The sequence below is a fragment of the Bicyclus anynana genome, chromosome 24 (genome assembly GCF_947172395.1).
Source record: "Bicyclus anynana chromosome 24, ilBicAnyn1.1, whole genome shotgun sequence".
NCBI lineage: Eukaryota > Metazoa > Arthropoda > Insecta > Lepidoptera > Nymphalidae > Bicyclus > Bicyclus anynana.
In genome coordinates, this window is record NC_069106.1 from 3,698,618 (window position 1) to 3,714,635 (window position 16,018).

Below are 16,018 nucleotides of genomic sequence, written 5' to 3' on the forward strand. Positions count from 1 at the left end.
TGAAACTGTCGCAACATTATTTGGCTCAATATGAGGTAACTGTGTACAACAGATGTCACGTAAAAGGAGAAGCTAAGTTTATTAGGTCACATTTTTTAAATAATTTAATTAATCAATTATATTAATTAAATTTTAAAATAATCCTTTCTGTCAATATGAATGACGTTTTCATGGGATATAATAAGGAATCATGTCTCCAGTTAGCGACGTGCACTTCGTAGATGCATAAACGCAGTGCATACTGAGAATTTATTACTGTATTGTAGGAGGAATTTTCTATTTTGTACTATTTCTCTTTCTCAACTAGGCACTATACATACGTATAGTGCCTAGTTGAGAACCCTGTGCACTCCACTTTCTCCATTCTGGCTGCGTGGCAACCCTTCGCTACAGAACCCTTAAAGGACAGACCTTTAACGGTGTTTTCGAAGAGTTGCCGCAAAGCTAAGTAACTTGCGTTTGGGGACATGATTTCTCGCATTATATTGAGAAAAATATTAAACAAAAGAATTTTCCAAATTCAGGCATCTTCGAGTAACCAGCGATATAAAAATTAAAATTGAAATAAAAATTAAGGATTCCGACAAATTCAGAACCTCCTCGTTTTTTAAAGTCAGTTAAAAATACGCTTTATACTCGGACGGTGGAGGGTGTGGATTCTTAAAACATGATACTTTCCAAAGCCACATAGTCCAAACTCTATAATAGACAACTATGGAATCCGTACTTATCTATGGTAAAAGCTGACAAACTTTCAGCCTTCATAAAAGAGGTCATTAACAGTCGATAAACGTCCACTGCTGGACGTAATTTTGCATGGACCCTGCTACCCGCTTGATGTTCTCGACCGGTCGACCAACACTGCGTTTTCCGGTGCGTGGTCGCCATTCCAGCACCTTGGAACCCCAACGACCTTCAGCTTCGCGATTCGCTGAGCTATATCATTGACTTTGATTCTTCTGCGGATCTCCTATACCGGATATCGACATCTTCCACAATTCCTTCTACGTTTTTAAAAACAAGTTGTATGACCATTTTAAACTCCATAATAATTAAATTGTCTCTATTATTAGTAAGATTTAGTTTAATGTTAATATTTTTTCATAATATTCATTCTTTTTGTTTTGTATAATCTACCTACCTAGTAAATTAATTTAAAAATTGTATTTAATTTAGTTAAGTTTTCTTCTTTAAGCTATTGTTTTAAAATTGTATACTATTTTATTAATTTTAAATTAGGTAATTATTAATTTTGACATTTAATCCTTCCTATAAATTTGACATACTATAATTAGTTAAGTGCTGACATATAATTATATAAATGTTATGTGCGCCTATTGTTTATATGCATATCAGAACTCTTTAATATGTGTTATTTTATGTTTTAACGTTTAATATGTGTATTGTTGGCGTGCTTTATATAAATAAATAAATAAAATAAATAAAAATCTCCTCATCTCTGATTCGATCACGCAGAGAAACTCCAAGCATAACTCGCTCGCGCGCTAAGTGCCTTTGAGCCTTCTAATAAGGTCCATTGTTAGTTCATAAAAGAGATCTGTCTGGCTATCGCATGCTCTTGGTATTGGTGATAAATTTAAACACCGACGTTCGCACTAAATACAAAACATGACAGTGCAACGCCCTAGCTATAAATATAAATAGTCTTTGTCAGTGTTTATTTTACTTGACCCGATGTACACTATCTTTTGTTATAACTTATAGCTTGCAAGACAAAAGATCGCTTGTACAGCTCGGCAGCACAATGCCAACACAATGATTTCCGGGAATCAATAACAAATGTAAATAAATGTATGCGTAAACTACTTACACACGCAAAAATACACAAAGACGCTTTAAAACAAAGGGCCTTATTGTAAGCATACATATTTTATAGTAATATCCGTCATAGTACCTATTGCATTGTTGTCTGGTGGGAGGCTTCGGCCGCGGCTAGTTGCCACCCTACCAGCAAAGAAGTACCGCCAAGCGATTTAGAAAAAAAAATTGTAGTTCAGTCGGCCTATTCACTAATTTAAGCGTATTAGACACCTAATTTAATTAATATCGAATCAATAACAGCTGCATTTATCGTATTCCGGGAAGCCCATTGTTAACTAAATACACAATGTCAACTGGGCAATATTCACTACCTACTCAATGATATCAACGAAGGGTTGTCAACTTGTCAATAGCTAACGGATGACATTTTTATAATAAATAATATATAAATAATCTCAAATCGATATACACTAAAATGTCTAACAGTGGAATTCGTAGACGTTCCAGGGGACCATTCACCGGATGAGTGTCGAATTCTCAAACGCATAGAGTTTAAATTCGACACTCTGCGGATGAACGATGCCCTGGGGGCGCCCCCACAACGTCTATGAATTTCTCTGTAAGAACGCTTTTCACTTATATGTATGTTTTTTTTATTGCTTCCATTAGACAATGGTCAGTAATTTTGATCACTTGGTTGAATTGGTAAATTACAAACATTTTAGCTGATTTGGCAACGTGGAAAACCATCAACTATAAACCGAGTATCGCCATGGAGGTTTGGTATTATTATATAGATATGAAGAGGACGATGTATTGCTATGTATATTTATTCTTTCACTGATTATATTAACTGTAAAAGGATAGAAAATAAAAGCTTAACAAATAGATGAAGTGGTGTTGGATGGAGGAACGGTAAAGACGTAATGAATGGGTGAAACAATATATGCACGCATGCGCGTTCGAGGGAATTCTAAATATGAAATTAATCTGGAATGTGAATGTAGATGGCCTAACCTAAAGTGGGCGAACGAAAGAGTTCGTTCGCCACACCAGCAACACTCCATTGGGCATGTATGCAGTGGCGTGCCATTCATAGATGCACAAACGCAATGCATACCCTGAGGATTCATTACGTACTTGCATCGAAGGAGGAACTTTTCATTTTGAACATAGAGCCTACCCTAGTTAAAAATCTTGTCGCCACTGCGTATATGTATGTAGTAACTGAATTAATTTTCACTAAAGTTTTATTTTTCTTGGCCTTTTTTTGCCAAACCTGCGTTATTTGTTTTTTTTTCTGCTAAGTTAATATTTCCGGAACTATTAAAGATATTATAAATGTAGGTACTTCACTTTAATAGTATGCTATTAAGTTAATAATAACAGTTGAATTATTTATGAAAGTTATTTATAGCAATGAAATTATTTAAATTTTTTATATACTTATACAGATACATTTTTAGTAAAAATACCTTTAATTTTTATATAACATTTTTTGAATAATCAACTTATAATAGTTACATATAAGAACTAAGAGCCGTGATAGCCCAGTGGATATGACCTCTGCCTCCGATTCCGGAGGGTGTGGGTTCGAATCCGATCCGGGGCATGCACCTCTAACTTTTCAGATGTGTGCATTTTAAGAAATTAAATATCACGTGTCTCAATCGGTGAAGGAAAACATCGTGAGGAAACCTGCATACCAGAGAATTATCTTAATTCTCTGCGTGTGTGAAGTCTGCCAATCCGCATTGGGCTTGCGTGGTGGACTATTGGCCTAACCCCTCTCATTCTGAGAGGAGACTTGAGCTCTGCAGTGAGCCGAATATGGGTTGATGACGTATAAGAACTAAAGTTTACCTAAGTGTAAAACATTAAAAAAATCGTGCCAATTTTTAACCCACTTTCGCATTTTGCAATTAAACTCTGCGTGTTACATAACCACATGTTACACTTACAGTTAATTGTTTTGACATTTTACGTAAAATAACAGTTTCAGAGAAAAATAATATAATCGTTATTTTTTTTTCTTTTTATAATGTCACAACGCTGTTTAAATTAATTTAAAATGAAAATTTTAATATCCCCTGACGGCCATGTATTTACATATGGTACTGTTACACATGCTCTAAAATAGCATGCTAAAAACGTGTTATTAAGTATGCTCCATACGAGCATGCTTATCATCATTTTACATTTGCTAGCAATAGGCATGCTATTTTTAAGTATGCTCCTGAATAAGCATGCTCAAAGCAATATTCCAAATACACATGCTAATTTGTATCTATCGCTCTCTGTCTACAGTATCGTGTAAGACAGGGAGAGATGAAGGTGAAGAGAATACAGAATAGCAATGCTGATTGACTAGCATACTCAATAAGCAAACCTGTTCAGACGCGCTAAAAGCACGCCCCCTTCCATCCGTGCAGCAAGTAGCATGCTCATAAATAGCACGACTGTTGATTCTTGAGCAATCTCAAAATAAGCATGGTCATTATTAGCAATGTTGCGATACACTTGCTAATAAGTAGCAACTGCTCAATAGTAGCATACTTTCGTGCTTGAAATGGGCATGTGTAACAGTTGCTTTACTCACAACGACTTTTGTTAATTTTTTTTCCATCATAATAGAAAAACGCCGATATTTTCAGGGTTTGTTAATGCATAGCCAAAAACCACCTCAACACGTCAACTTTTAAACAAAGAGAAACATACCCATTCGTTTAGAAGCTAGGATGTCAAACAGACAGACTGATACACTAACCGTCAAGTTACTATTTTAACATGGTTAAAAAAGGGTTCGTTAGTCTAAAACAAAAAACCTAACCTACCTACTTATTTGATACTAGTCGAAGCCCCGCGGTTTCACCCGCGTAGTTCCCGTACCCGTAATAATGTGGCATTATAGTGGTAAAGGAATGACGGCCTCCGTGGCGCAGTGGTGTGCGCGGTGGATTTACAAGACGGAAGTCCTGGCTCGATCCCCGGCTGGGCCGACTGAGATTTTTTAATTGGTCCAGGTCTGGCTGGTGGGAGGCTTCAGCCGTGGCTAGTTACCACCATACCGACAAAGACGTACCGTCAAGCGATTTAGCGTTCCGGTCCGATGTTGTATAGAAACCGAAAAGAATGTGGATTTTCATCCTCCTCCTAAAAAGTTAGTCCGCTTTCATCTTAGACTGCATTATCACTTTCCATCAGGTGAGATTGTAGTCAAGGGCTAACTTGTAATGAAAAAAAAAAGAATTTTAATAATCGATTTAGTAGATCCAGAGATTACCCCCTATGATACCACAAACTTTCATCACCATCATCATTAACAACCCATATTCAGCTCACCGTTAGGCACGAGTCTCCTCTCAGAATGAGAGGTTAGATTAATAGTCCACCACGCTGGCCCAATGCAGATTGGCAGACTAGAGAATTATGAAAATTCACAGGTTTCCTCACGATGTTTTCCTTGACCATTTGAGACACGTGATATATAAACATTACATCTTTATAATCTGTACCTAATATTATAAAATTGAAGAGTTTGTTACTGGTCCGATTTGAAAAATCTTTCAGTGTTAGATAGCCCATTTATCGAGGAAGGCTATAGGCTATATATTATCCCTGTATTCCTACAGGAACAGAAACCGCGCGGCGTCAGCTAGTATTAGTATATACATTGCTTAAGTAATAGGGGTGATGACAGTTTTTTAAATTGTATATAAATTAAGAATATGCTAATAGTAAAGCAATTTTGTAAAAGTAACAGGGTATCTGCGATCATTACTTTCGGAGCTACAGGGATTTAAGGGGTCAGATTTGCGGCGCTGCCGCGGATCCCAGAAAAACGCCCCATACAAAATGGCACGAACTAATGACGTCGTAGGTAATGTAATGATCGTTAGATTTGTATGTGCGTTCAAAAATTACTAATATCTTTGTTATTTGTGTGTTTAAGTTTATAGTTCATTTATAAAAATATGTCACATTAAATGTAAAGAAGCTAAAACTGTATGAATTTTCGTCTAATTACGATAAAAAAAATTTAATAGATTTTGTAATTTTATAATCTAATTTATTTTGCAAATATCCAGACAATCTTTGCTTTTTATGTATAAATTAGTTAACATTGACCTAATTTACTCAAATGTATCATAAAAATCAATATATTCAAACCTAGTCATCATCCCCATTTGATTAATCTGATTATATTAATGGGCTATAAAATACGATTTTAATGTATTAACTAATTCTTTGTAAATTTGTAAATCACACAATAAACGTTCCGATTTTGTCATTAAGTTAACGAATAACTGCGCAGTTCTAGTGGAACTTTGCCTCCATTATCTTTAGTTGGAACTGTTGGAAGCATGAATTTGTCACGTGAACATTATAAAGTCCTTCGACGCTACGAGTATTTCGTGCTGTTTATTTTTGTTTGAAGTAATTTTGACGGCCTCCGTGGCGCAGTGGTATGCGCGGTGAATTTACAAGACGGAGGTCCTGGGTTCGATTCCCCGTTGGGTCGATTGAGGTTTTCTCAATTGGTCCAGCTCTGGCTGGTGGGAGGCTTGGGCCGTGGCTAGCTACCACCCTACCGACAAAGACGTGCCGCCAAGCGATTTAGCGTTTTTTTAATGTATCCTCACTTAAAACGTTCGCTGCGGTACGGGGTTAATTGACCTCGTACACTTAGCGTCGTCAAGAGTTACGAGGTCGATCGACCTCGTACCACATCACATGAAGTTTTAGTAAGAGAGAAAGTACTGAAATATCAGTGCCGCAGCGAACGTGTTAACATCAGTTGATATTGTAGTCAAGGGCTAACTTGTAGTTATAAAAAAACAAGTTTTTATACGGTTTACGTTGAAGAGCCGTGATGGGCAGTGGATATGACCTCTGCCTTCGATTTGGAAGGTTCCAATCGAGTTCAACTTTCAGTTATGTGCATAGAGTATATTTTAAGAAATTAAATATCACTTGTCTCAAACAGTGAAGGAAAAACATCGTGAGGAAACTTACATACCTGTGAATTTTTTAATTCTCTACGTGTGTGAAGTCTGCCAATCCGCATTGAGCCAGTGTGGACTATTAGTTATTATAAGTTTCATTCCGAGAGAGGCTCGTGCTCAATAGTGAGCCGAATATAGGTTGTTAATGATGATACGGTTTTCATTATTTAAAATTGAGAATGAAGATTTTAAGAAATAGGCAGGGATATTAGTTAAAACACAAATATATCAGATCAGGGGTGTCATTCCACTATTTAATATTCGCCTATAACAAGTTTTATTAGAATTTGAACTTTTCAAATTCATATTCATTTCAATGGGCCGGACACATCTAAAGATATGTGGACAAAAGATGGACTATTGAAACAACACGATTGAAAGGTCTGCTAGGAAAAAGAAATGTAGGAAGACCAATTAAACGGTGAGCTGATGATATCACTCAGATAGCCGGAAACGAATGGATGAAATCTGGCAAAGACAGGGGTCCATATTTAAAAAGAACATACTACTAATATTACTAACAAAACATGCTAACAAACTACTAATAAGTTTTGAAATGTAATTTAGAAATGTAAATATGGAATAAATGGCTTATTTATTCATTATTTATTTTATTAACAACGGAGTTGCCATGGTGATGAGCGATGTCACATCGCTGTAACTTTACAGAATGCATCGGAAGTTCGTCAGATTTCATCACATACTCAACTTTTGTGAAAAATTAGTCAAGTGAAGATAAATTTCGTCTGTAATTGAACTGGTTTGTTGTAAACTATGCAACCGGCCTTGACCGTAGCATGTCGTATTATATAACACTAAATAATGTATGATTATATTAAAGTGTTAAGATTAGAATTCTGGTTATTAATAATTTATTCAAATTTATGTGATTTCAAAAATAAAAAAATAAGAATATTTTATAACTTTGTCGAGGTGCTTCAGAAATGTACATATAGGTAGCGGCCAATAACTTGACCTATGCGCAGTAATACATTTTTGTATTATAACGACGAATACGACCACAGCAGACATTACATTAAATTTGCGTACCAAAGATATTTTATACTATAGACATGCTACGTATCTTACGTGCCTACAAAATCGCCGCAAAAAATGATCATAATTTAACTACTCCACTGAGCGCACACATGTACAATTTTGCGTTCAATTACATTATATATTTAAGCATATATAGTTTTTACACTTCCTGAACACACAACTCGACATTGTCTATACTAATATTATAAAGAGAAAAACTTTGTTTGTATGTTTGTTTGTTTGTTTGTAATGAATAGGCTCAAAAACTACTGAACCGATTTTAAAAATTCTTTCACCATTCGAAAGCTACATTATCCACAAGTAACATAGGCTAAATTTTATTTTGAAAAAAAATAGGGTTCCGTAAGATATTTAGGTTTTTCGGACACAAGGTGTAAAAAACCAACCAGAAAAGTAGGGTAGGGGTAGGTAGGAGTAGGGTAGGGGTAGGGGTAGGATAGGGGTAGTTGAAAGTTTACATCGAGTTTCACGCGGACGAAGTCGCGGGCGTCGGCTAGTAGGCAATATTTAGGTATTATTTGTTTAAATAACTTTCGTTGTTTACTATGCGACTAAATAAAATTAATATAATTAGCCGCCTTTGTTCGCCTCAGTTTCGACGCGCTAGTGACATATCTATAGGATAACATCTTTGATATGTACCATGTTTTAAATTATTAGACATCTTTAATGTAATTACTTGGCAACCACCGAGCACTCTTAACAATTTGGTTTATAATTGTACCTCCGCAGATGACGGCCATTTTAGTTCAACTCACTTGCCGGGGTCTATACTTATGCTAAATTACAGTTTTCAACCCAGGATATGGCAAAACTATTAGGGTTCCTTGTTGAGTAATTCAATAATATTGATATTTTTTCTACAAGTGTAGGTACCTTCAAGAGGTTGGTTATAAAACGCTTGCAGAGTTTATAGCTATTAGTTAATTAATAATTTAATTTTAGTCTTTAGTCTTTTCTTTCATCTATTTTTTTTATTCACTTTTTATTTTTTTTTTTTTTATTTTTTGTTTGTAATAATTTTATATAAACTATTTAGGTACGTAGTAATCTACTTTATAGTATTGTAATCTGTGGTTTCCGAAGCTGGTGTCATAGTTATAGTTTTTATTTATATTACTATTATGTACTATGATGTTGTTTGTAAGCCCTCAATAAAATAAAATAAAATAAAAACGAAACCCAAAAAAATATTAAAATCCACGTCATTTTTGTGAATATGCAACGTGCTTTACAAAATGCTTACCCTTGACAAAGGCGCACACCTAGAGCACGCCAGTCCAGCTGGCGGCCGTCGGTCGGGCTGCGGCGCCGGCACCTGCGGCTCTTCCTTGAGTCGATAAAGCGACGACGTCCTCGTCTGTTGACAGATTTCACTTCATTAGCATTTTTTTTGAAGCAAACCTTCGTGTTATTTACTTTTAAGCAGCGCTTAGATTGTGTATATTTTCAAAATAAAAAACTTCACTGGTACATATACATGAGTATACGTACCAGTACACTAACCTAAACAAAGATGGGACCGAAAAAAATACGTAAATTTAGGCACACTGAAGGAATCAAAATATTCTTTTACCTAAAACTACGCAATGTGGTGTATATAGCTAATACCACAAGTATATGGAAAAATCTGAAAACACTCTATTTGTTATTCAATTATACAAATATAGTCATCATATTTTAAGGCACATGATCAACCATTGAAGTTAATCAAATATGTACCGAACCCTTGGTGGGTAAGCCCAAATCGCAAAGGGGATGATGACGGTTTTTAAATTGTATGTAAATATAATTGGAGTATGCTAATAGTAAAGCAATTTTGTAAAAGTAACAGGGTATCTGCGATCATTACTTTCGGAGCTACAGGGATTTAAAGGGTCAGATTTGCGGCGCTGCCGCAGATCCCTGAAAAACGCCCCATACAAAATGGTACGATTTAATGACGTCGTAGGTGCATAATGATCGTTAGATTTGTATGGGCGGTCAAACAAAATTACTAAAATCTTTGTTATGTTTATGTTTATAGTTCACATATTGAAAATGTCACATTTAATGTAAGGAGCTAAAACTGTATGAATTTTCATCTATTTCCGATAAAAGATTTTTAATATATTTTGAAATTATATAATCTTATTTATTTTGCAAATATCCAGACAATCTTTGCTTTTTATGTATAAATTAGTTAACATTGACCTTATTTACCCGAATCATAAAAATCAATATATTCAAACCTAGTCATCATCCCTATTGTGCAGATTTTTGACCAAGGCTTTTAGATGTTTAGGTTCACTAAATGTAAAATGTATATTTGGTACAGCGGAATTGCCTAAACAGGAAAAAAACACTTAGGTAAGTAAATGACAACAAAGTGTTGCAATTCTGTGACGGTGCCTCACGCCCGGTGCAATATCCCACTTGGGTTGCAACTTGCAACATACTTCCTTCATCATAATTGTCATATTAATTAAATTATAGCATACTATGTGACGCCGCGCGGTTTTTCTCACTCGCTTCCCTACCACCTCCAGCATGTCAGCTACACCACACGGCTCGAGAGGAGCCCACAGTGAGCTACAACTTACAGTGATCTCTGCGTCTAGCTTAGCGTACACATCCGCGTTGTGTCGCCTGCGCGCGCGCACCGCCTGCCTCAGCGAGCTCGAGTCCCGGCCACACCACCCCCCCACCCGCTCCCCCACCACCTCCAGCATGTCAGCTACACGGCTGGAACAAGGAAAAATCACCTTTTAAGTACATCATCATCATCATCATCGTCATCATCATCATCATCGTCATCGTCATCGTCATCGTCTGCCTCCGACCAGTCAGACCTGGACCAATTAAGAAAATCTCAATCGACCCAGCCGGGGATCGAACCCAGGACCTCCGTCTTGTAAATCCACCGCGCATAACACTGCGCCACGGAGGCCGTCAAACTTCTATACAATTAATAATTATAGTATTTATTAATTAGCAGAAATATTTAATCATCACCGGATGGCTTCAGCAAAATAATAAAATTATATGTTTATATTATTTCGTTTAATACGTATTAAAATGCACGTACGGCCCATTGTGATTTTAAGTTTTATATTATTTTAAAAGCCACATTTTATTGTTATTAATTTACATGAAAATTATAAAATAAAAATATCGAAAGGGTCATTATAATAAAATAAATATATATATAAAAGCAATCTTAAAACAGTCTAGGGCCGGGAATGGATATTTCCTTAACCACACGACCGAAGGCACCTCTATTAAAGTAAGAGTAACCGAGTTATATACTTTTTCTATATTTCCAAGTTACAGATAAACAGTGGCGTGCACTTCATACATGCATTAAAGTACTGCATACCCTAAGAGTTGTCTTTTTGGTGCTTATTAAATACAGATTTTTCCAGATTACTCAATTTTATTACTAATGCATACCCTGATGGACAACCTTATGCACGCCACTGCAGATAAACATATTTATAATGTCAGTTTGTATAGTATAATTGTGTGTTAGTTTGTATAGTATAAAAGTGTCAACTCTTCGGCATTGTATGTACACATACATTAAGATAAACACCATTATATTTACCTGTGTACTTTAAGACTATTCAAGAAATCAGGTTCTTAAAAAAAACCATTACAGTGAACGATAACTCATTCGATACCATTTGTAACACTAAAGTATTGGAAAAGCGGGGTGTGTCTAAGCTCCATATCCCCTGTCCTATAAGGAGGGAGGCCTGAATAGTTTGATAATGATGAGAGGTCCCCTAAGAATGGTATTTCGAGATGGCCGGATTAAAGAGTTTTAAGGGCCGGATTAAAGAGGTTTAAGAGCGGACGCAGCTGGAACGTCTGGTAGTTTAAAATTAACAAATTTTGAGCCTTAGTTACTCTTAGTCCTAGGTCATAGATGTAACCACGTACCTCGAAGTGAAGAACCAGTAGAGCACGGCAGTGAAGATGGCCACCTCCGCGGCACTGCTGGCCACGCGGACATTCTCCACCACCGTCCACACGTTGATCATCGCATCCATCGCACCCCTCACATCCCCAGTACCATTTGTAACACTAAAACGCTCAATTTTGAACGTGATATTTACACTTTTTTTTTACAAAACAATCATTTATATTTGCAGTCCCTTTAAACGCAAACCAATTTCAAAAAAAAAGCCGATTTCAATTTCCATTCAAAAAACTTTAAATAATACTTAATTACTTGAAAAATAATTATTTAAAATACGCAATTAATTTAGATACCTTGTCGAATCTAAGTACAGTTTATGCCGCACTTAAAATAAAATTATCGGACTTAAAATGCGATAAATAGATATTTAATTAAACGCGATACACACGTGTCGATTCGACGACAGTCGGAGTTGAACTGGTAGTTGGTGTTGGACTGAGCGAGTGTGTGAACGTAATGAAACGACAATAATAGAGTAATTTAGCACTTAACGAGCGCGTTCGACGCCATCGGGGATCACACTATCAACATCACCCCTGCCAGTGCAGTGCTGGACGTGCTCGATAAAACGATCTAGTCACTACAGACATGCCGACTTGCGATGTCAGCTCAACACAACAAACAGGAGATCGATTCTTGTTCTTTATACTCGTCGACCGCTAATTGTCGTGCAGCCCTGGTTTAATTCAACAGCAAGAAAAGTTAGTTAGTTAGTTAAATGGAGGGGGATGGAGGAGAAACAACAACCAGAAATAGAGGAATTAGTCAGTCCGATCATACATTGCAAAGTTGGCATACAGGAAGAAAATTTTTTTAGTGCGGATATTTTTATATTTTGTACATAAACAAAATTTAATGATCACGTATTTTTTCTTTTTTTTTTTAACTCAAAAATAACAAAATTATCGTTAGCTAAAGTTATTTACTTTTGAACAGAATTTTAGGGTCACCCTATTGTGCGTTTATTTTATTTTCGTTTGATACCTAAAGAACGTCACCAGATCACTTTTAAGCTGAATATATCTTGTTTAGTAATAATATGTACATTATTTTGTTATTTTAGAGACATAAATTAAAAAAAAAATTACATAAAATATATCGAACTGTTTGTAGATTTATATTCTATTAATACATACATTATATTCTATTAATGGATACAGAACCACGAAAAAAAATATCCGCACTAAAGACCGAATCACCCTGTATAGCTAGAGGGTTTATATAGAAATATCAGCATCACCCTTAGAGTATTGAGTACTGCCATAATACATAAACTAGAACTAACTCAATAACTCACTAAACTAAAAAAAACTCAACAATATCCTATGGAGCTACTCTAATAATGAAGTCATCATAGGAACTCCAAAACTAGTTAAGACAATACCATCTAGTTAGCTCTCATAAAATAAAGCACCGCTTTCAAATCGATCACAGGTACGATGTTATTTGTAATTTTAAATTGTTATAAAATTGCAGTCAAGTTCTAAGTTGCAGTGGTATATTAAAAACAATTTATGAGCGACCTGAATAATTGCCGATAAACTAATAACCGTTGCACTTTAGTTAGCAGATGGTATCAGTAGGGAGCAACAAAGGCATTTAGTCATTATCTGTCATATTGTCACGCTATGTACTACACCTACTACACGATCAAAGTGCAATTGTTAGAACACCTACTATATAATACCTTCCTCTATATCTATACTTATAATAAAACTGGTCGTATCCTATACATTTATTCGCAATTTGAGATTTTACTTATACCATTTGTAACAACAAACGTTAGCGTGGCATAACAGACGCGCAGCGCCATCTAGAATCTATACTTAAAATACAAATTCTGTACATTTTGTACATTCTGGTTTAAGACCATAATACGGAAAAGGTTATAGGATATTTTTATAGCGAAAATAAAATGAGAAGGGGGTGAAATAGGTATGGAAAGTCCTTAATTTTTAGAGTTACAATTTTAAGAATTTGATCATAAATAAATTCGAAATATAATGTAATTCAAAAATTTTTAAAATTCAACCCCTAAAGTATTGAAATAGGGCTAGAAAGTTTACATTGATTTCCACGCGGACAAAATCGCGGGCGTCCGCTAGTTATATTATATACTGGCGACCGCCTGTAACTTCGTCCACGTAAAATTCAATCTTTCACAAATCTCGCGGAAACTGAATTTTTCTGAGATAAAAGAAGCCTATGTTGCTGAAGGAGGCCTGCTGGCCTATTCACTAATATGGCCTTTATTAACAACCTATTAAATCTGCTGAGAAATGTCATCTACTTACTGTATGATGTAGACATTTGTTACATAGAATCTATCTAATATTATAAAACAGAAGAGCTTGTTTGTATGATTGCTTGAACGCGCTAATCTCAGGAACTACTGTTCCGATTTAAAAAATTCTTTCAGTGCTAGATAGATAGCCCATTTATCGTTGAAGGCTGTATTCTATACACTATCCCCGTATTCCTACTGGAACGGGAACCATGCGAGTGAAACTACGCGGCGTCAGCTAGTTATATTATATACTGGCGACCGCCTGTAACTTCGTCCACGTAAAATTCAGTCTTTCACAAATCTCGCGGAAACTGAATTTTTCTGGGATAAAAAGAAGCCTATGTTGCTGAAGGGGGCCTGCTGGCCTATTCACTAATTTGGCCTTTATTAACAACCTATTAAATCTGCTGAGAAATGTCATCTACCTACTGTATGATGTAGACATTTGTTACATAGAATATATCTAATATTATAAAACTGAAGAGCTTGTTTGTTTGTTTGCTTGAACGCGTTAATCTCAGGAACTACTGGTCCGATTTCAAAAATTCTTTCAGTGTTAGATAGCCCACTTATCGAAGAAGGCTATATGCTATATATTATCCCCGTATTTCTACGGGAACGGGAACCACGCCGGTGAAACCGCGCGGCGTCAGCTGGATTTGTATATGTCAACTAAAATACGTCAAACTTGAAATATAGTCTGGCAAGTTTGTTGATAACACTCCCGTGATATGCGGGCGACAGGGGGAAAGACTATGCGGGTGTAAAATGGTGCGTGCGGGGAAGTGACATGCATCAGTCGTGGGTTTTTCATTCATCGCTACACAGCGAAGTGTTACGAACGAAGTTGCCAAACTATAGCTTGCTGGCCCTGCAGGTGAGTCTCCGTCAAGTGTGACTGGTGTCACAGTGTTGTGATAATGAATGTTAAAGTTAGCACATCGTATGACATCATACATTCAAAACCTGTCCTACGGGTGTGTACGTGAGGTAGTTACTAATTATTCGGCACTACGCAGAACTCCGGCGTTACTAATTTGGCCAAAAATAACGCCATCCTTTTCAGACAGCTCCAGTTTGAAAAGGACGGCATTATATTTAATTCATACTAATATTATAAAGGAGCCCTGATAGCCCACTGGATATGACCTCTGCCTCCGATTCTGGAGGGTGTAGGTTCGATTTCGGTCCGGGGCATGCACCTCTCAACTTTTCAGTTGGGAGCATTTTAACAAATTAAATATCACGTGTCTCAAACGGTGAAGGAAAACATCGTGAGGAAACCTGCACACGAGAGAATTTTCTTATTATATGCGTGTGTGAAGTCTGCCAATCCGCATTGGGCCAGCGTCGTGGACTATTGACCTAACCACTCTCATTCTGAAAGGCGAATCGAGCTCAGCAGTGAGCCGAATATGGGTTGATAATGAATAAATGAATGAATATTATAAAGAGATTTATGGTGATAAATGGGGATATAATTAGTATATGATACTCACAAATAACATGGCTTTGTAGTGGTAATAGAACGCCATGTTATTTGTGATATGGCTCTTACCTTAACACAAAACTTTGGCTCTATATAATATTACTATAGACTAGACTAGATAGTATTAGTATCACTGATCTCTTATAGTAAAAGTAAAATCATGTAGAAAAATTCACTTGAAAACTGGCTAATATTGCTGTGACAGTTTTAGAATTATTGGTAAAGAAAATTATACCTAAAGGCCTTATATAATATAGTCCAATATTCAATAAAATCAGAACAAATTCTACATTAAGGATTGAGTTTAAGGTTACATTTGCAAATGCGACAACTTGAATCGAGTGCCAAGAAGTTGTGTTTGGCACTCATTGAGTGGGGACGTTTTTTGGTTGATGATTGTGCATCCACTTTTTAATAGGAAATCGATGATA

At 36.1% G+C, this 16,018-nt stretch overlaps 1 protein-coding gene across 1 annotated transcript in view; it reads right to left on the bottom strand.

The window, feature by feature from the left end:
* Positions 1-16,018, bottom strand: part of LOC112045396 (glycerol-3-phosphate acyltransferase 1, mitochondrial) — a 67,707-nt gene that overhangs the window by 36,472 nt on the left and 15,217 nt on the right. Inside the window, exons 2-4 of the mRNA XM_052888953.1 lie at positions 11,772-11,986; positions 10,430-10,571; positions 9,094-9,207 (exon numbers count right to left, since the gene is read on the bottom strand). Of these exons, the coding sequence (XP_052744913.1) occupies positions 9,094-9,207; positions 10,430-10,571; positions 11,772-11,881 (366 nt within the window). The 5' untranslated portion in view covers positions 11,882-11,986. The remainder of the gene's footprint in view (positions 1-9,093; positions 9,208-10,429; positions 10,572-11,771; positions 11,987-16,018) is intronic.